At 41.4% G+C, this 20,619-nt stretch overlaps 2 protein-coding genes across 3 annotated transcripts; one reads left to right on the forward strand and one right to left on the reverse strand.

The window, feature by feature from the left end:
* Positions 1-8,245: 8,245 nt before the first annotated feature.
* Positions 8,246-17,146, reverse strand: thumpd3 (THUMP domain containing 3). The gene is made up of 10 exons (XM_021569194.3): positions 17,040-17,146; positions 16,500-16,824; positions 12,890-12,967; positions 12,237-12,719; positions 11,850-11,980; positions 11,514-11,583; positions 11,274-11,389; positions 11,023-11,127; positions 10,763-10,886; positions 8,246-8,918 (listed from the first exon to the last, which is right to left on the reverse strand). Exons 2-10 carry the CDS (start codon positions 16,746-16,748, stop codon positions 8,721-8,723), a joined length of 1,554 nt encoding a protein of 517 aa, XP_021424869.1. The 5' UTR covers positions 16,749-16,824; positions 17,040-17,146; the 3' UTR covers positions 8,246-8,720.
* On the forward strand, positions 17,105-20,251 carry LOC110494259 (uncharacterized). Of its 2 annotated transcripts, none has more exons than XM_021569193.3 (2): positions 17,105-17,226; positions 17,786-20,251. In XM_021569193.3, exon 2 carries the CDS (start codon positions 17,794-17,796, stop codon positions 19,507-19,509), a length of 1,716 nt encoding a protein of 571 aa, XP_021424868.2. In that variant the 5' UTR covers positions 17,105-17,226; positions 17,786-17,793; the 3' UTR covers positions 19,510-20,251. The 2 variants fall into 2 exon arrangements, with proteins under 2 accessions (XP_021424868.2, XP_021424867.2); XM_021569192.3 differs by having other exon boundaries at positions 17,111-17,550.
* The last annotated feature ends 368 nt before the right edge of the window (positions 20,252-20,619 follow it).

Consider the following 20,619-nt stretch of genomic DNA (forward strand, 5'->3'; position numbering starts at 1 on the left):
GAAAGCAGCTGCGGTCATCCCCCTCTTCAAAGGGGGTGACACTCTTGACCCAAACTGCTACAGACCTATATCTATCCTACCATGCCTTTCTAAGGTCTTCGAACACCACATCCTCATCGGCAGACTCGACAGCCTTGGTTTCTCAAATGATTGCCTCGCCTGGTTCACCAACTACTTCTCTGATAGAGTTCAGTGTGTCAAAACGGAGGGTCTGCTGTCCGGACCTCTGGCAGTCTCTATGGGGGTGCCACAGGGTTCAATTCTTGGACCAACTCTCTTCTCTGTATACATCAATGAGGTCGCTCTTGCTGCTGGTGAGTCTCTGATCCACCTCTACGCAGACGACACCATTCTGTATACTTCTGGCCCTTCTTTGGACACTGTGTTAACAACCCTCCAGGCAAGCTTCAATGCCATACAACTCTCCTTCCGTGGCCTCCAATTGCTCTTAAATACAAGTAAAACTAAATGCATGCTCTTCAACCGATCGCTACCTGTACCTACCCGCCTGTCCAACATTACTACTCTGGACGGCTCTGACTTAGAATACGTGGACAACTACAAATACTTAGGTGTCTGGTTAGACTGTAAACTCTCCTTCCAGACCCATATCAAACATCTCCAATCCAAAGTTAAATCTAGAATTGGCTTCCTATTTCGCAACAAAGCATCCTTCACTCATGCTGCCAAACATACCCTTGTAAAACTGACCATCCTACCAATCCTCGACTTTGGCGATGTCATTTACAAAATAGCCTCCAATACCCTACTCAACAAATTGGATGCAGTCTATCACAGTGCAATCCGTTTTGTCACCAAAGCCCCATATACTACCCACCATTGCGACCTGTACGCTCTCGTTGGCTGGCCCTCGCTTCATACTCGTCGCCAAACCCACTGGCTCCATGTCATCTACAAGACCCTGCTAGGTAAAGTCCCCCCTTATCTCAGCTCGCTGGTCACCATTGCATCTCCCACCTGTAGCACACGCTCCAGCAGGTATATCTCTCTAGTCACCTTCAAAACCAATTCTTTCTTTGGCCGCCTCTCCTTCCAGTTCTCTGCTGCCAATGACTGGAACGAACTACAAAAATCTCTGAAACTGGAAACACTTATCTCCCTCACTAGCTTTAAGCACCAACTGTCAGAGCAGCTCACAGATTACTGCACCTGTACATAGCCCACCTATAATTTAGCCCAAACAACTACCTCTTTCCCTACTGTATTTTATTTATTTATTTATTTTGCTCCTTTGCACCCCATTATTTTTATTTCTACTTTGCACATTCTCCCATTGCAAATCTACCATTCCAGTGTTTTACTTGCTATATTGTATTTACTTTGCCACCATGGCCTTTTTGCCTTTACCTCCCTTATCTCACCTCATTTGCTCACATTGTATATAGACTTGTTTATACTGTATTATTGACTGTATGTTTGTTTTACTCCATGTGTAACTCTGTGTCGTTGTATGTGTCGAACTGCTTTGCTTTATCTTGGCCAGGTCGCAATTGTAAATGAGAACTTGTTCTCAACTTGCCTACCTGGTTAAATAAAGGTGAAATAAAAAAAATAAAAAATAAATGGTGATGCGTGAAACTCCCAAACTTAAAATAAGGTATACTTGTCACACTATCAATGGTGTATCTGTTTTGCAACAGCAGCAGACATAACAGAGGGGTTCACTGTAAAGCAGGATCAATGAGTTAGCCAGCTAACTTCGTAAACAACCAGAAATAACTGTTGATTTTCTGATTCAACAAGACAGCTAAAGTTCTATGAGTTTTTGCCAATTTCAAGCACATCTTTCAACAAAATCTAAAGTTATTTCAGAATATTTAGGCAAGTTGGCTGACTAACTCCTTGATCTTGCTTTGTATACCCCTCTGATGTAAACATGAGACACCTTTGTCATTGTTTATGCAGCTGGATGATACATAAGTGTGTGCAGTCTGTCATGAAAAAAGTCCATTACATCAACATTAAAGGGGCAATCTGCAGTCGCTTCATCCATTTTTGGACTCCTGAATTAAATAAATGTACCCATTGATTCTTGAAGAATATTACTTATGACTCAAGAGCTTAGTTCAACTGTCGTACCCCATCAGAAGCCAAAGTATAAGCTTTTAGTAAATGTAAACAAACACGATAGCCTAAAAACATGGTTAAAACTATAATGTGTATTTCATGGATGGTCAGTCCTTGCATCTATAGCTCTGTCTCCAGCACTACCCCTCAGCTTTGTCCCGAAACAGAGATGGAGAGGATGCTTTGTTATTGTTTCAAATAATGATTGTCGCTTTAAAAAGATACTGCCCCTAAAAAGCAACTTCTGGTTTTGAAAATGGCATATGTGGCATTGATATGTGTCTGACACATTTATTCTAGTGTCAAAATTGACTACAAAGTGTAAATTGGATCATTTGAGTCATTCAGTCTCGTCCGAAACTGAGATTTGCGAGATGGTAGGAAACAATGTTATATCATGGAATGAAGGGTACCATAACAGTTTTCTATGTGTAGGATTTATTTTAATCCTGCCCTCATGCCCCCAGCACCCAAGTAATCATACAATCAGAGAACAGCTGCACAGAACCCAATCGTAATGCCCTCCGTCAATTTGGTTTGACATTTGATATCCCTATGGGGCTAGTTATGGACCATCAGTAAATTATTAATTTTATTTTTTATTTCACCTTTATTTAACCAGGTAGGCCAGCTGAACAAGTTCTCATTTACAACTGCAGCTTGGCCAAGATAAAGCAAAGCAGTATGACAATAAACAACAACACAGAGTTGTTGTGGGATAAACAAAAGTACAGTCAATAACACAATAGAAAAATCTATATATAATGTGTGTAAATGGACTAAGGAGGTAAGGCAATAAATAGGCCATAGTAGCAAAGTAATTACAATTTAGCAAATTAACACGAGTGATAGATCTGCAGATGATGATGTGCAAGTATAAATACTGGTGTGCAAAAGAGCAACAAAAAAAGTTAATAAAAACAATATGGGGATGAGGTAGGTAGTTTGATTGGCTATTTACAGCTGTGTACAGCTGCAGCGATCGGTAAGCTGCTCAGACAGCTAATGCTTAAAGTTAGTGAGGGAGATATAGGTCGCCAACTTCAGCGATTTTTGCAATTTGTTCCAGTCATTGGCAGCAATTACACAATGTACATGGGACAATATTTTAACTTCTCTAGGGTAGGGTGCAGCATTTGGAATTTTGGATGACAAGCATGCCCAAATTAAACTGCCTTCTACTCAGGCCCAGAAGATAGGATTAAAAAAAAAAATGTTTACCTTTATTTAACCAGGAAGGGCTCATTGAGATTAAAATCTCTTTTTCAAGAGCGCCCTGGCCAAGATAGGCAGCACCAAGTCATTACAAAAAAATTACAGAAAGACAACATGAAAAACTACAAGTAATCTAGTAAAAACCATTGAATTCACAAGAGTATAAAACAGCAAATTAAAAACATTGACAGGTCAGGGAATCAGCCTCAAAATCCTTCATCAGTGATTTAAAAACACCAATCGGGACAAGTTCTTCCAGTTTAAAAGTATTTTGTAAGGTGTTCCAAGACAATGGCGCAGAGTACATGAAATCTCTTTTACCAAATTCAGTTCGGACATTTGGAACAGTTAGCAGGATAAAGTCCAGCAAACGAAGAGAGTACCCACCACATTTCTGAACAATAAAAATGCACAAATAAAAAGGTAGTAAACCCAAAATGGCTTTGTAAATAAAAGTATACCAGTGACTGTGACTAGACAAGGTCAGCCAACCCTGGTATACAAAGTGCAGTGGTGCGTAAGGGTTTTGCAGTTTAAAATAAATCTCAAAGTGCCATGGTAAAGAGTGTCAATTGATCTCAAACAGTGAGCGGAAGCATTCATATATAAATATCCACATAGTCTAGTAAAGGCATAAATGTAGCTGATATTAGCCTCCTTCTGGCTTCAAAAGAAAAACCTTATTAAAGCCTAATTCCTAAAATAAAATCCCAATTTCAGCTTCAATTTTTTTGTAAATTGTTGAATATGCAATTTAAAAGAGAGACCGTCATCAATTAAAATTCCAAAATATTTATATGAGGTTACAACCTCAATCTCTTTGCCCAGGTAGTAATAGGTGAAAGGTTCAGAGGTCTATTTCTTGCAATAGAAAACACCATTAGTTTAGTTTTGTCAGTATTGAGGATAAGCTCCAATTGACACAAGGTATGTTGAACAGTATAAAAAGCAGTTTGCATGTTCTGGAAAGCTTTTGTAAGAGACGAGGCACAAGAGTACATAACAGTATCATCAGCATAAAAATGAAGTTGTGCATTTTGGACATTTTTGTCTAAATCATTTATATAAATAGTGAATAAGAGAGGACCAAGTACAGAGCCTTGGGGCACGCCATTCAAGACAGACAATTTAACAGACATAAGCCCGTCAAATTGAGTGCACTGAGTTCTATCAGACAGATAGTTAGCAAACTATGTAACTGCATGCTCCGAAAGACCTACACTCGACAATCTCTGCCTTAGTATAGTATAATCAACTGTATCAAAAGCCTTAGAAAGATCAATAAAAAGTGAGACACAGTGCTGTTTTTTGTCAATAGCTTCAGGGATATCATTTAAAACCTTCATGGCTGCTGTAATTGTGCTATGCTTCTTCCTGAAGCCCGATTGGTACATTGATAAAATAGAGTTAGTAAATAAAAACTCTTTTAGCTGTTCACTTACAAGGGTTTCAAGTATTTTCACCAGGGGTGACAGCTTTGAGATTGGCCTATAATTATTTCAAAGAGTTGGATCTCCCCCTTTTAAAAGTGGTAGGACAAATGCTGATTTCCAGATCTTTGGAATTTCATTACATTCCAGGGTTAGATTGAACAGAGATGTAAGTGGTTCAGCTATGAAATCAGCTGCCAGATTTAAAAAGCAGGGATCCAAAAGATCAGGACCTACAGGCTTTCTCTGATCTAAGGATTTCAGGGCTTTATGTACCACCTGCACTGAGAATGGCAAAAAGCTAAAAGTTTGACGAGCTCTCACTGGTTCATCCACACAGGGTTGTACAGAGACAGGGGACACTGAATCAAACAGCCTACCAGATGATACAAAGTGCTCATTGAAACAATTCAGCATTTCAGTTTTGTCATATACAGAGAGTCCTTCAATACACATGGCGGTAATTCATTAACATTACTGTTACCAGACATAGCCTTAATAGCCTTCCAAAACGTTCTAGGGTCATTCAGGTTATCAGTGGTAACAGACATAAATATTCAGACTTGGCCTTCCTGAGAAGAAAAGAACACTTGTTTCGTAACTGCCTAAAAATAAGCCAATCAGCATCAGAACATTATTTCCTTGCTTTAGCCCAGGCTAGATTACGGTCGTGAATAATACAAGACAGCTCAGAAGAAAACCATGGATTGTCCTGCCCTTTAACCCTGAACCTGCGGAATGGGGCATGTTTGTTTACTATTTGGGAAAAACCATCATGAAAGAATTTCCAGGCAGTTTCCACATCAGGGATAAACTCAATCTTGCTCCAGTCAAAATAAAACAAATCATGAAAGAAAGCCTGCTCATTAAAACACTTCAAGTTTCTCTTACGAATAAAACGTGGGTTTGTCTTTGGAACCTTAGTAATTCTAACAGCAATAACAGCACAATGGTCACTTAAATCATTACAGTATTTCTGTATTTGAATTTGGCGCTCTGCAATCTCACTGGATGTTGGCCAGGTGGGACCCTAGAGAGGTTAAAAGGTCAATAGTTCCAGATTTCAATGACTTATAAACATCCAACTATACATTTTAGAAATGTATATACAAATATTGAAAGCATTGAATGAGATAAATATTTACTCCAATTTACATTGTGCAATTGATTGACAGTTCCTAACTATCCTCAGAGATAGGCTATCCAAAGTCAAACCAAATTTGCCATGGTCTCACACCAGCCTGCAGAAGCTAATTGGCAAAATAACATTTTAAAAAGGATTACATGTTCCTAGTCTGTCATATTTATACAAACTTGCATGAGAACAGTCACTTTTATTTCAGTTCATGATGTGATATGATCATGGTGATGTGTGAAACACCCAAACTTAAAATGAGGTAGACTGATGTCACTATCAATGTTGCATCTGTTTTGAAAAGGTAGCAGACATATCAGAGGGGTATACTACAGTCATGGCCAACAGTTTTGAGAATGACACAAATATTACTTTTCACAAAGTTTGCTGCTTCAGTGTCTTAAGATATTTTTGTCAGATGTTACTATGGAGTACTGAAGTATAATTACAAGCATTTCACAAGTGTCAAAGACTTTTGTTGACAATTACTTGAAGTTGACGCAAAGAGTCAATATTTGCAGTGTTGACCCTTATTTTTCAAGACCTCTGCAATCCGCCCTGGCTTGCTGTCAATTAACTTCTGGGCCACATCCTGACTCATGGCAGCCCATTTTCTTGCATAATCAATGCTTGGTTTGTCAGAATTTGTGGGTTTTTGTTTGTCCACCCACCTCTTGAGGATTGACCACAAGTTCTCAATGGGATTAAGGTCTGGGGAGTTTCCTGGCCATGGACCCAAAAGATCAATGTTTTGTTCCCCGAGCCACTTAGTTATCATTTTTGCCTTATGGCAAGGTGCTCCATCATGCTGGAAAAGGCATTGTTTGCCACCAAACTGTTCCTGGATGTTTGGGAGAAGTTGCTCTTGGAGAATGTGTTGGTACCATTCTTTATTCACGGCTGTGTTCTTAGGCAAAATCGTGAGTGAGCCCACTCCCTTGGCTGAGAAGCAACCATGAATGGTCTCAGGATGCTTTACTATTGGCATGACACAGGACTGATGGTAGCGCTCACCTTGTCTTCTCCGGACAAGCTTTTTCCGGATGCCCCAAACAATCGGAAAGGGGATTCATCCTAGAAAATGACTTTACCCCAGTCCTCAGCAGTCCAATCCCTGAACCTTTTGCAGACTATCAGTCTGTCCCTGATGTTTTTCCTGAAGAGAAGTGGCTTCTTTGCTGCCCTTCTTGACACCAGGCCATCTCCAAAAGTCTTCGCCTCACTGTGCATGCAGATGCACTCACACCTGCCTGCTGCCATTCCTGAGCAAGCTTTAGGAATCAACTTTAGGAGACGGTCCTGGCGCTTGCTGGACTTTCTTGGGCGCCCTGAAGCCTTCTTCACAACAATTGAACCGCTCTCCTTGATGTTCTTGATGATCCGATAAATGGTTGATTTAGGTGCAATCTTACTGGCAGCAATATCCTTGCCTGTGAAGCCTTTTTTTGTGCAAAGCAATGATGACGACACGTGTTTCCTTGCAGGTAACCATGATTGACAGTGGAAGAACAATGATTCCAAGCACCACCCTCCTTTTGAAGCTTCCAGTCTGTTATTCAAACTCAATCAGCATGACAGAGTGATCTCCAGCCTCGTCCTCGTCAATACTCACACCTGTGTTAACGAGAGAATCACTGACATAATGTCAGCTGGTCCTTTTGTGGCAGGGCTGAAATGCAGTGGAAATGTTTTTTTTAGGATTCAGTTTATTTGCATGGCAAAGAGGACTTTGTAATTCATCGGATCACTATTCATAACATGCTGGAGTATATGCAAATCGCCATCATACAAACTGAGGCAGCAGACTGAAAATTAATATTTGTGTCATTCTCAAAACTTTTGGCCATGACTATACAAAGCAGGATCAATAAGTTAGCCAGCTAACTTCAATAAACCGGAAATAACTGTTGATTTCCTGATTCAACAAGAAAGCTAAAGTTGTGTGTTGTTGAGTCAATTAGACCATGCCAATTTCAAGCTTATCTTTCAAAAAAAATCTAAAGTTATTTCAGAATATTAGGCAAATTGGCTGACTAACCCCTCTGATGTAAGGAAAGAGTACCCACCACTGAGACACTGTTGTCATTGTTTATGCAGCTGGGTGATGCATGAGTGAGTGCAGACTTGTGTCATGAAAAAAGTCCATTGCATCAACATTAAAGGGGCAATCTGCAGTAGCTTCATCCATTTTAAGAGTACTTTGAATTAAATAAATGTCCCCATTGATTCATGAAGAATCTCTTTGGGCTAACTCTTCCCACTTGCAAACCACAACCTGAAAACAACTGACATTTGATTTCAGTCATGGCAATTAACATTTCTTCATAAAACAAATATAAAACAAGGCCAAATTAGGAAGTGCAGTCACCCTTTAACGCATGTTTAGAAACAAGTTTTATTTACCATAAAGTCTCATGTTACAGAACCTGCCAACAAGTCATCAATGGAGTGGAGAGGTGTGGTCATTTGAACTGATTCCCTCAACAACACAATAGGCATATAAATCAATAGTCTTGCTTACCTACAGTAGCTAAAAGAACAACGGATGATTAATGACTTACATTCATATAACTGGCACTCAGGTGTAGCAAGACAACTTTTTATAAAGCTGGGGTTTAACATAAAAATTAAACTGGTTGTAGTAAGCAGGCGGTCAACTTTTTTTCACTTCACCGAAACCTTGTCTGTCTATAACAACACAGTAAAACTTAGGAAAGGTTTCCCTTTGAGACACTCACTTTTGGACCTTCAACAAATAAAACAGCAAAATAGATTAATCAAATCAATAATGGCAAAAGGTCATTTCTATGCCATTTCTAAAGTATATTCTGTATAGGTGGGGCTTAACTCGGTCACTGAACCTCCTTTTCCCTTTCCTCTGCTGTTTTTTCCTTCCCTGGTTGCTCTTCTAGGGGTTCCCTGACATCTTCTGGGGTTTGGCCAAAGATCCCTGCTGTGCGCTTGAGGAGGAACACCCCTGCGTGTAGGCCCCCTACGTTGACCCAGACAGTGTGGTGCTTCCGCCAGAGTCCTCCCATCCTCGATATTGCCTGAGGGAGACAGATGCACCCGGTCACAAGACACTCATGGCACAAAGTCATTAAAGTTGACACACCACAGTATTGCTTGAATAAACACCATCTGGCCAAGGGACCACCTATTTATTTAGATTTATTTCACCTTTATTTAACCAGGTAGGCCAGTTGAGAACAAGTTCTTATTTACAACTGCGACCTGGCCAAGATAAAGCAAAGCAGTGCGACAAAAAACAACAGCAACAGTTACACATGGGATAAACAAACGTACAGTCAATAACACAATAAAACAATCTGTATACAGCGTGTGCAAATGAAGTAAGGAGGTAAGGCAATAAATAGGCCATAGTGGCGAAGTAATTACAATTTAGCAATTGACACTGGAGTGATATGTGCAGATGAGGATGTGCAAGTATAAATACTGGTGTGGAAAGAGCAGAAAAACAAAAACAAATACTGGGATGAGGTAGGTAGTTGGATGGGATATTTACAGATGGGCTGTGTACAGCTGCAGCGATCGGTAAGCTGCTCTGACAGCTGATGCTTAAAAAGTTAGTGAGGGAGATAAGTCTCCAACTTTTTCAATTCGTTCCAGTCATTAGCAGCAGAAAACTGGAAGGTGGCCAAAGGAGATGTTGGCTTTGGGGATGACCAGGGGAAATATACCTGCAGGAGCGCGTGCTACGGGTGGGTGTTGTTATCGTGACCAGTGAGCTGAGATAAAGCGGAGCTTTACCTAGCAAAGACTTATAGATGACCTTGAGCCAGTGGGTTTGGCGATGAATATGTAGCAAGGACCAGCCAATGGGAGCATACAGGTCGCAGTGGTGGGTAGTATATGGGACTTTGGTGACAAAACAGATGGCACCGTGATAGACTGCATCCAATTTACTGAGTAGAGTGTTGGAGGCTATTTGTAAATGACATCGCCGAAGTCGAGGATCGGCAGGATAGTCAGTTTTATGAGGGCATGTTTGGCAGCACGAGTGAAGGAGGCTTTGTTGCGAAATAGGAAGCCAATTCCAGATTTAATTTTTTAGATTGGAAATGCTTAATATGAGTCTGGAAGGAGAGTTTACAGTCTAGCCAGTCACCTAGGTATTTATAGTTGTCAACATATTCTAAGTCAGAACCGTCCATAGTAGTGAAGCTAGTCGGGCGGGCGGGTGCAGGCAGTGATCGGTTGAAGAGCATGCATTTCGTTTTACAAGCATTTAAGAGTAGTTGGAGGCCACGGAAGGAGTGTTGTAGGGCATTGAAGCTCGTTTGGAGGTTTATTAACACCGTGTCCAAAGAAGGGCCTGATGTATACAGAATGGTGTCATTTGCGTAGAGGTGGATCAGAGAATCACCAGCAGCAAGAGCAACATCATTGATATATAGAGAAGAGAATCGGCCAGAGAATTGAACCCTGCGGCACCCCCATAGAGACTGCCAGAGGTCCGAACAGGCCCTCCGATTTGACACACTGAACTCTATCAGAGAAGTAGTTGGTGAACCAGGCGAGACAGTCATTAGAGGAACCAAGGCTGCTGAGTCTGCCGATAAGAATACGTGATTGACAGAGTCGAAAGCCATGGCCAGGTCGATGAAGACGGCTGCACAGTACTGTCTTTTATCGATGGAAACAGAGTAGACTCAGTCCATACCATACACTAACAACACTAACAATAGATGTTTGTTCACACAGATATTGGCGTGGGCGAATTTAATTTAATAAGACACCACAACCTCCTCAACTACTCATTCTCTAGTTATCCTGGAATTTCCTATTGATGACTGAGCCTTCAGGTACAGACAGGTTAGGACACTCCATCTACCACAGATTACACAGTCTTACTGTATGTGTGGTACATTACCTTTTGAAAGCATTTCTTATCCTGGGTCAGGATGACGGCCTTCCCTGAGCCTGGTCTGGACACCCGGGCCATCTCTCTCAGACAGGGTGGGTACAGGTCCCAATTCTTCTTCCTGGAGCCCATTCTATAATAAAACCACACAATGTACACCTCAGCCACGGAAACAATACCAATACATTCCATGCAGAAATGAGCAATATCTAGGAGGTTTAGTCAATGTTGAGTGTAGGTTCTAATTGAAATAGTTCTGTGGTTCCTACCTCTTCCCAAAGGGCATGTCAGTGATGATGATGTCCACTGAGTTGGTTCTCATGGGTAGATGGCACAGGTCCCACTGCACTGTGTCTATGGGCAACCCTGGCGTACTGCAAGGTTGGGGAGTAAATGGAGTTAACACAACTAACGATCAAATGGGTCTCATCACTTTGTCTTGCATTTCTTCTTCAAAGTCTGACTTTGAGGGGTGACTAATTCAGATAAAGTAACTTGTGTATAGTTTGTTGTGTCTCACCTGCACTTGTCTAGTCTCTTCTTCTGGATGTGACAGATGTTGTTGACTGTGCGGCTCACTGCCATGTCATTGTTGTCTCCGGCCAGGTAGAATGCCTGCTGCCATTCAATGGCTCCCTGATCGAGACAATCAATTACTCAATAAGCTATACTCTCTGATTACTACTTCATGGAAGGCAGTCAGTTACCGTAGTCATATTTTCTCTTTTTAATAACAGTGTATTGTGATTCTCCTTCTTACCTCTAAAGGTATTGCTCCAGTTCCACACATGGGATCAAGTATAACATCAGATGCCTGAGGCTTAGAGAGTCTGTCCAATGAAAGAGACAAATATCACAGTTGTCATTTGATTTTCACAAATTTGAATCAATTAGAATCAACATACTTTAATGAAGCACTACAATTGCTGTATGTGTTGTGTATATCAAAATAGGTTGCATCAAGAAATCACAGAACGGGGTTATTTTATCACAATCCGTATTTCACCCATGTATTATCAAAGTGCAGGCATGAGGTACAGAGAGCATTCCGTTTAGCTTAACTGTACTGAGTGTGAATGGAGGGAGAGTAGGAGACCTGAGCATGCCATAGCACAGGGTGGAGCGCAGCGTGGTGGGTCCAAAGTGGGTGATGTTTCTTCTGTGGAGACTCTCCTCTGTCAGGGCAATGCCAATCACCACCTCAACGTTATGTATGTTCAGAAGGACCTGCCAACACACACACAAACACACAGTGAAATCATAATGAAAACACACTTTCATTTCACATTATGTGACCCCACCTATTTATTTTAAGGTCAAATATTTACTCTCAGAACAGTTATTCCTAACCAGTTTCTTTTGTTTGTAATGTAATCAATTAAGTTGTCTCTCGCAGGCTTATCTTGACAAGCCTGGCTAGGGCAGAGGAATTCAGTGGGTGCCAGTCCCGTTGGAACAGGATGCAATGTTATGTTATTTTTACCTCAATATCAAACTTGGTCATGTCTGCTTTCCACTGGAAGAAGTCTTGCACGGCACCACCAAAGTCCCTGGCGGCCTCGTTGGAGGAAAAGCTGTGCTTGTCTCCTGCTCGGCTGCACGTCACACGAAACTTCAGGACCTTTGGTCCAGGCTCCTGTCCCTCCACCTCCTGCTGCTCACCCAAGGGGCTGTTCTCCAGGTCAGGTGACCCGCCCCCTTGGCCTGTAGTAGGTGCCTGAGGCTCCAGCTGCAGCTTCTCTATCTCTACGGTGACCGTCTCCATGGTGTCCGTCTCCACAACGTCTTTATTGGCTTTGCCTCTATCTCTGAAATTTCTGCCTCTCCGTCCCTTCCCCTTAGGACCTTGGGGCCGTCTATGGGGTCCCCTCTTCTTCTTCAGAGAGGTGTTCAGTTTCCAGACCTTTAGTGCGTTGGTCCATGGCAGCTTGGAGGCCAGCTTCTGCAAGTCTTCCAATGTCTCCTCCTGTTGGACAGAATTGGTAGTGTTTCTATCAAATACCCTAACAGGGAAAAAGCATGGTATAAAGTGTAGGGGACTTCTCTTTTATTACCAACATGAATGTTATAATTGAAGTGAATGTGTAGGGGCTGTATTAATTCAGGTTGGCTGTGCTGTAATGAAAAGAGACATACCTTTGAGTCTTTAAACTGATAGTTGTCATACTCTTCAACCACAACAAACAGGTTGTCCACAGACCTCAGATTATGGACCTAGAAAGAGGAGGCACAGGTAAAAAAGATAGGTTATATTTGTAATTTACTCAATGGTACTGTAACAGCCAGGTGAACAAACCATTATGAATGTGTAAAAATTAATCAAAAGTTTGATGCATTGTATTTTGGCAAATCTGACCACAATTATATCCTCCTGATTCCTGCTTACAAGCAAAAACTTAAGCAGGAAGCACCAGTGACTCACTCAATTCGGAAGTGGTCAAATGACGCGGATGCTACACTACAGGACTGTTTAGCTAGCACAGACTGGAATATGTTCCGGGATTCATCCAATGGCATCGAGGAATATGTTGTTCTGCCCCTGAACAAGGCAGTTAACCCACTGTTCCTAGGTCGTCATTGTAAATAAGAATTTGTTCTTATCTGACTTGCCTAGTTAAATAATAAATATTTATTTAAATACACCACATCAGTCATCGGCTTCATCAATAAGTGCATCGATGACGTCCCCACAGTGACTGTACGTACATATCCCAACCAGAAACCATGGATTACAGGCAACATCCGCATCGAGCTAAAGGCTAGAGCTGCCGCTTTCATCGACTACAGGTCAGCGTTCAACACCATAGTTCTCACGAAGCTCATCACTAAGCTAAGGACTTTGGGACTAAACACTTCCCTCTGCAAAACTGGATCGTGGACTTCCTGACGGGCCTCCCCAGGTGGTAAGAGTAGGCAACAATACAGTGCCTTGCGAAAGTATTTGGCCCCCTTGAACTTTGCGACCTTTTGCCACATTTCAGGCTTCAAACTTTAAGATATAAAACTGTATTTTTTTTGTGAAGAATCAACAACAAGTGGGACACAATCATGAAGTGGAACGACATTTATTGGATATTTCAAACTTTTTTAACAAATCAAAAATGGAAAAATTGGGCGTGCAAAATTATTATTCATTTTACTTTCAGTGCAGCAAACTCTCTCCAGAAGTTCAGTGAGGATCTCTGAATGATCCAATGTTGACATAAATGACTAATGATGATAAATACAATCCACCTGTGTGTAATCAAGTCTCCGTATAAATGCACCTGCACTGTGATAGTCTCAGAGGTCCGTTAAAAGCACAGAGAGCATCATGAAGAACAAGGAACACACCGGGCAGGTCCGAGATACTGTTGTGAAGAAGTTTTTTGGATTTGGATACAAAAAGATTTCCCAAGCTTTAAACATCCCAAGGAGCACTGTGCAAGCGATAATATTGAAATGGAAGTAGTATCAGACCACTGCAACTCTACCAAGACCTGGCCGTCCCTCTAAACTTTCAGCTCATACAAGGAGAAGACTGATCAGAGATGGAGCCAAGAGGCCCATGATCACTCTGGATGAACTGCAGAGATCTACAACTGAGGTGGGAGACTCTGTCCACAGGACAGCAATCAGTCGTATATTGCACAAATCTGGCCTTTATGGAAGAGTGGCAAGAAGAAAGGCATTTCTTAAAGATATCCATAAAAAGTGTCGTTTAAAGTTTGCCACAAGCCACCTGGGAGACACACCAAACATGTGGAAGAAGGTGCTCTGGTCAGATGAAACCAAAATTGAACTTTTTGGCAACAATGCAAAACGTTATGTTTGGCGTAAAAGCAACACAGTTGAACACACCATCCCCACTGTCAAACATGGTGGTGGCAGCATCATGGTTTGGGCCTGCTTTTCTTCAGCAGGGACAGGGAAGATGGTTAAAATTGATGGGAAGATGGATGGAGCCAAATAGAGGACCATTCTGGAAGAAAACCTGATGGAGTCTGCAAAAGACCTGAGACTGGGACGGAGATTTGTCTTCCAACAAGACAATGATCCAAAACATAAAGCAAAATCTACAATGGAATGGTTCAAAAATAAACATATCCAGGTGTTAGAATGGCCAAGTCAAAGTTCAGACCTGAATCCAATCGAGAATCTGTGGAAAGAACTGAAAACTGCTGTTCACAAATGCTCTCCATCCAACCTCAGTGAGCTCGAGCTGTTTTGCAAGGAGGAATGGGAAAAAAATTTAGTCTCTCGATGTGCAAAACTGATAGAGACATACCCCAAGCGACTTACAGCTGTAATCACAGCAAAAGGTGGCGCTACAAAGTATTAACTTAAGGGGGCTGAATAATTTTGCACGCCCAATTTTTCAGTTTTTGATTTGTTAAAAAAGTTTGAAATATCCAATAAATGTCGTTCCACTTCATGATTGTGTCCCACTTGTTGTTGATTCTTCACAAAAAAATACATTTTTATAATATCTTTATGTTTGAAGCCTGAAATGTGGCAAAAGGTCGCAAAGTTCAAGGGGGCCGAATACTTTCGCAAGGCACTGTACGTCTGTCACACTGATCCTTAACACTGGGGCCCCTCATGGGTGTGTACTTAGTCCCCTCCTGCATTCCCTGTTCACCCATGACTGCGTGGCCAAATACGACTCCAACCCCATCAATACGTTTGCTGACGACACAACAGTGGTAGGCCTGATCACCGACAACGATGAGATGGCCTATATGGAGGAGGTCAGAGAACTGGCAGTGTGGTGCCAGGACAACAACCTCTCCCTCAATGTGAGCAAGACAAAGGAGCTGATCGTGGACTACAGGAAATGTTTTCTTCTTGAACTGCACTGTTGGTTAAGGGCTTGTAAGTAAAGCATTTCACGGTAAAGTCTACACTTGTTGTATTCGGTGCATGTGGAAAATAAAGTTTGATTTGATGCCCACACAAAGAATAGGCTTTTTATCAAGCATTTAAACTAGGCTTAAATAGCATCTGTATTTCATCATATTCACAACACTCTTGTAATAGTCATATTAAAGTAGCCAAAAAAAGGTGGTTTTGCAATACTCGTAAATCAAGATGAAAGGATATTGACTAATTCTGCAGTTACGGTAATAGGAAATGTAGGTTGGGTCGTTCCACCGATAGAGTGCTTTTCGGGCAGTGTAATTTGGTAAAAGAAAACAAATTATTTCACCTAATTTTAACATTCTGTCATAAAGTACACATGTTCAACTTTATAAAAAACATGTTTTCCCATCTCAAGAGGTTAAATTAAGAAAAATTACAATTAGTGCCAATTACATCAAACAGATTTGATGTAACAGGATTGAAATGATCATAACTCCACTTGTGACAGGAGAAATGGAAGCTTGCTGTGTGCAACGGGGAGGGGCAATTGAATGCAAGCTTCATGTTTATTATTTATTTATATATATATATATATATATATATATATATTTTTTTTTTTTTACATTTCTAGCCTATCTATCTATGGGTAACGGGGTTGACGTGTTATGCAAAACCCACTCAGTTTTCCTCCACAAAATGGCCAAAAAGAGCAGAACCAGCTCACCTGCATGTTTCTTTAAAAAAAAAGGAAGTTTCACCATAGTAAAACGAGAGTTAAATTCACGTAACAGGGTTGACCTTAAAACATATTTACTAATCACGTGAAATAAATCATCATCTTCAGAAATTACTTTGTTGTTTTGACACAAGGCATACCCTGTCAGCAAAGCCAATGGCATCTTACCTGTGAGAGCTTATCTGTGGTTATTTGGAAGTATATTCGACCGCGGTCCTTGCTTATTGTTGCATCAGCCCCAATCTTCTCCTGGACTTCCTCTGCAGCAGTGTTTTCAAACCCTGTGGGGACTGTTGCTCCAATGGTGACCGTAATGACCTCACAGTCTGTCTCCCCATCACTGGCAGACTGGCTGCTTGTCTCCACACCCACCGCCAGGGGGCACTGCTGCCCCTCACTACTGTCTTGTGAAGACATGGTACTGTAAGCTGCCAATCACTGGATAAATAATGCACTTTGATGTTCCCAGTGACTACAAGAAGCAGTAATGTACCTGGAGAAGATATATAGAAACACCATTGTACACAAATTGTACAAATCACCACGGGGTTGCTGTAGGCATGACTGAAATATTTTCTCAGCAAGCACATGTCAGATATATCTGCTATTATGGCTAGCCAGCTAATTGGCCGAAGCTACTCGAGTCAAAACATCTGGCAACAGCTATCAGCATTCCTTTTAATCAAATGGTTGTTTGGTGAAACCTACCCGTGTTTTGCTGTTTAAAAGCTCAGTTCATGGCTTGTTCACTGCACTCTCATGGTTCCTCAAACAACTGCAAACGGAAACCCATGTGGGTAACAGAAGTACTTCCGGGTTACAGCAACGAAAATAAAAAGTTCCGCGTTTCATATTCCTTTCTGATTTATCACTTGTTGTGGATTAATACAAATAGGTCAGTAGATAAACGTATTTTCGTTGACGTGTTATTATTATATTATCATGGATAAAGTTGCTTAGCGAACATTATATAGCTGTATTTACTAGCTTGTATAGCAGCTGGTGGCAAAAAGGTACATTTCCGGTAAATTTCCATGAAAATTTTCAACGGACTGTTTGTAATGTTGGGAATTTTAGAAGCACTTCTATATTTTTTATGTGGAGAAACACGGTACTCTTTTTGAAAGGAGCCATTCTTTATACTTCAGCAATACATATATTATATTTGCTACATCAGGGCAGGATCCCATTGTTAACGATATCCTCCCTAGTGAGTAAGGTACGTTGATTATGGTTTTGATTGATCATCTTGTTCTTTAAATAACTACACACATCTATTTCCACACAAGCTAAAACACATGTATATAAAAACATTTCAAGCCCAATAGGCTAATCATACTTCCAACTTATTGTTTTATTAATTTCCCAGTGTATACTGTAGGCTGCCTTTAACATTTTATGTTGTTTCATGCTATGTGTTGGCTAATTTAAACATTCCCACTTTATTTCTATAGGGGGAAGAATGCCACGTTTAGTATCAGATGTGTGGAAGCATTTCACCCCAGCCATTAATGACGATGGGAAGACTATGTACATGTGCAACTACTGTACAAAGCAGTATGTAAAGAATGCCACAAAGTTGCAGGTGCATTTAACCAAATGCAAAAATGCAACATTATATCAAAGTGCACAAGAACCATTGTTCTGCCATACAATGGAAGACCACAGCCAGAAGAATGCCGATGAGTGCCTGGCTCGAGCAGTATATGCCACCGGCTCACCCCTCATGCTCAGTGAGAATGTGTACTGGAAGAGATGTTTCAATGTTATTTGCCCTGGATACTCTCCTCCAAACAGAGATGCTCTGTCTACTAATTTACTGGAAGCTGAGTTCAACAGAGTGCAAGGAAAGGTGAAGGAAACAATAGAGAAGGCAGACAGTGTTGCTGTTGTCTCCGAAGGGTGGTCAAATGTACAAGGGGATGGCATCATAAACTACATAGTCTCTACTCCTCTACCATTGGTTTTCAAGACGACAGACAAAAAGGACAACACACACACGAGCACGCACATTGCTGATGAGCTGAAGGCTGTAATCAATGACGTTGGACCACAGAAGGTGTTTGCTGTTGTTACTGATAGTGCTGCAAACATGAAGGCTGCCTGGGCACAAGTGGAGGAGGCCTACCCTCACATTACACCTATTGGGTGCATGGTTCATGGGCTTAACCTACTCATCAAGGACATCATGAGTTTGCAAACAATGGAAACACTATACAAGACAGCCAAGCAAGTTGTACAGGATGTCAGGAGCAAAGAGGAAGTGTCAGCAACCTACAGCAATAAAAATACAAAGAAAAATAACTCCACACTGAAACTGACCTGCAACATTAGATGGGCTGGGGTTGTCACCATGTACAGCAGCCTTCTGAAAGACAAGGAGTCTCTGCAAGAAATGGCAAGATCACAGTCTGTGGAAATTGAAATCTCCATCAGGAAAATACTGCTTGATGATGTGTTTTGGGAGAGAGTGGTTCGCAATCTTATGCTACTCTCACCGATCGCATTTGCCATTGATCAGATTGAAGGAGAGGATGCTGTCTTGTCAGATGTTCTCAGGCTTTTTGCTGATTTAAAAGACAAAATCAGCACAGCCCTCCCTTCAGCCTTGCTACTCAACACAGAGGAGACGGCAGTTGTTCGATTTCTGGAGCTGTGTGGAGAGTTTTGTATCAAGCCAATTCACGCTGCAGCATACATGCTGGATCCAAAGCATATTGGGAAACAAATACTTTCTGGAGAACAGATCAACAGCGCATACTATGTGATTTCTACCCTCTCACACCACCTCAATCTTGATGAGGGCAAAGTTCTGGCAAGTCTGGCAAAGTTTTCTACCAAGCAAGGCCTTTGGAATGGGGATGGGATATGGCAATCATGCCAGCACATTTCTCCCTACACCTGGTGGAAGGGTCTCTGTGCATCTGAGGCCCTGTCACCCATCGCCTCTGTGATCCTTCAGATCCCACCAACATCAGCAGCTTCTTTGCGCCTCAGAGCATTCTTTGGGAAAACCAAAACAAAGGTGGGCAACAGTTTAACAAACAACAGAGTGGAGAAATTGGTGGCTATTAGGGCGAACCTTAACCTTTTTGAGCCAGGAACAGAACTAGGGTCCAGCACACAGCTTCAGAGTGACACAAAGGAGGACATGGACATTAAATCAGAGTCTGAGTGAACAACTAAGGATGAAAAAAGGACAAAATATGAACAACGAGCTTAATAAGTGGACAGGTCATTTATTTTTACAATGTACAATGTTAGGCTACTGTTGGATTCTAGCTTGAAGTATACTTATTCATGTTACCATACCAGAACCATACCAGAACTTATTGATTACTTTACATGTATAAGGAATGTGTCAATGAAGGGTACAGAGGAACTCTGTGTGTGGAAAGTTACTGAGTGATATGGAAAGTTACCGAGAGGGAAAAGGGGAAGTGCAGAAAGTTGATATTCTGTTCAAATATGTTATCGTGGAATATTAATGTTCCTAAGGAGGGAGGCAGAGGGCAACAGTAGTCTAGTTTTAGTACCTGATAAGGCAGGCCAGTTGCTGCGGAACCAGGACCACGAGGGATGTGGAACTCAACTCGAGATAAGGTCAACAGTTGAAGACAAAATACACTGCTGGGAGGTGGGCCACAGAGGCCCACCATGAAGGCCATCTGAACACAGTCCTATCTCACGCACACATATTTCCAAGCCCATGAGGGTCCTAGACTTAGGCAGGGCCATGACAATACCAGTAAGAGGAATCTACTATGTTTCTGCCTAACAACAGACACTACTTTCCTATCTTAGACATGCAAGGAGATGACTCTGCCTAGTTGGAAGGTATAAAGATGTGCTTGTGTGACTTGTATGTTGTCTTTGCAGCTGTATGAACCAGTGGGTGAATAAACTTGGTTTGAGCTTTTCCTAGTTGTTCGTTTGAGTTTTTACTCTGTTCAGAACCTAGCACTACTCAATTGAAGTTCAAAACCTAAGTAAATCCTGTTATTTGTATGGAAGAGTAAGTCTTATTTGATGACAAAGAGAACAAAAGAGTAAGTCAGTGTGCAAAAAATCCCTGCAAAAAGTCCCATGGTATATTTCCCAATTGGAGATTTCCCAGGATTTCACAACCCTGGGCAAAGATTATAGGAGGTATGCGATGAGTTTACAATAAATCACCAGAAGAGGGTGGTAGTGAACCACAGGTGAATAGACTAGATATAGGCATGCAAAACTGGCAAGCAGATAAACAGTCGACTGGGAATTAAAATATTGATTTGTTGGTTGTCTG

The sequence above is a fragment of the Oncorhynchus mykiss genome, chromosome 17, assembly GCF_057628025.1.
Source record: "Oncorhynchus mykiss isolate SJ-2025 chromosome 17, ASM5762802v1, whole genome shotgun sequence".
Classification (NCBI taxonomy): Eukaryota; Metazoa; Chordata; class Actinopteri; order Salmoniformes; family Salmonidae; genus Oncorhynchus; species Oncorhynchus mykiss.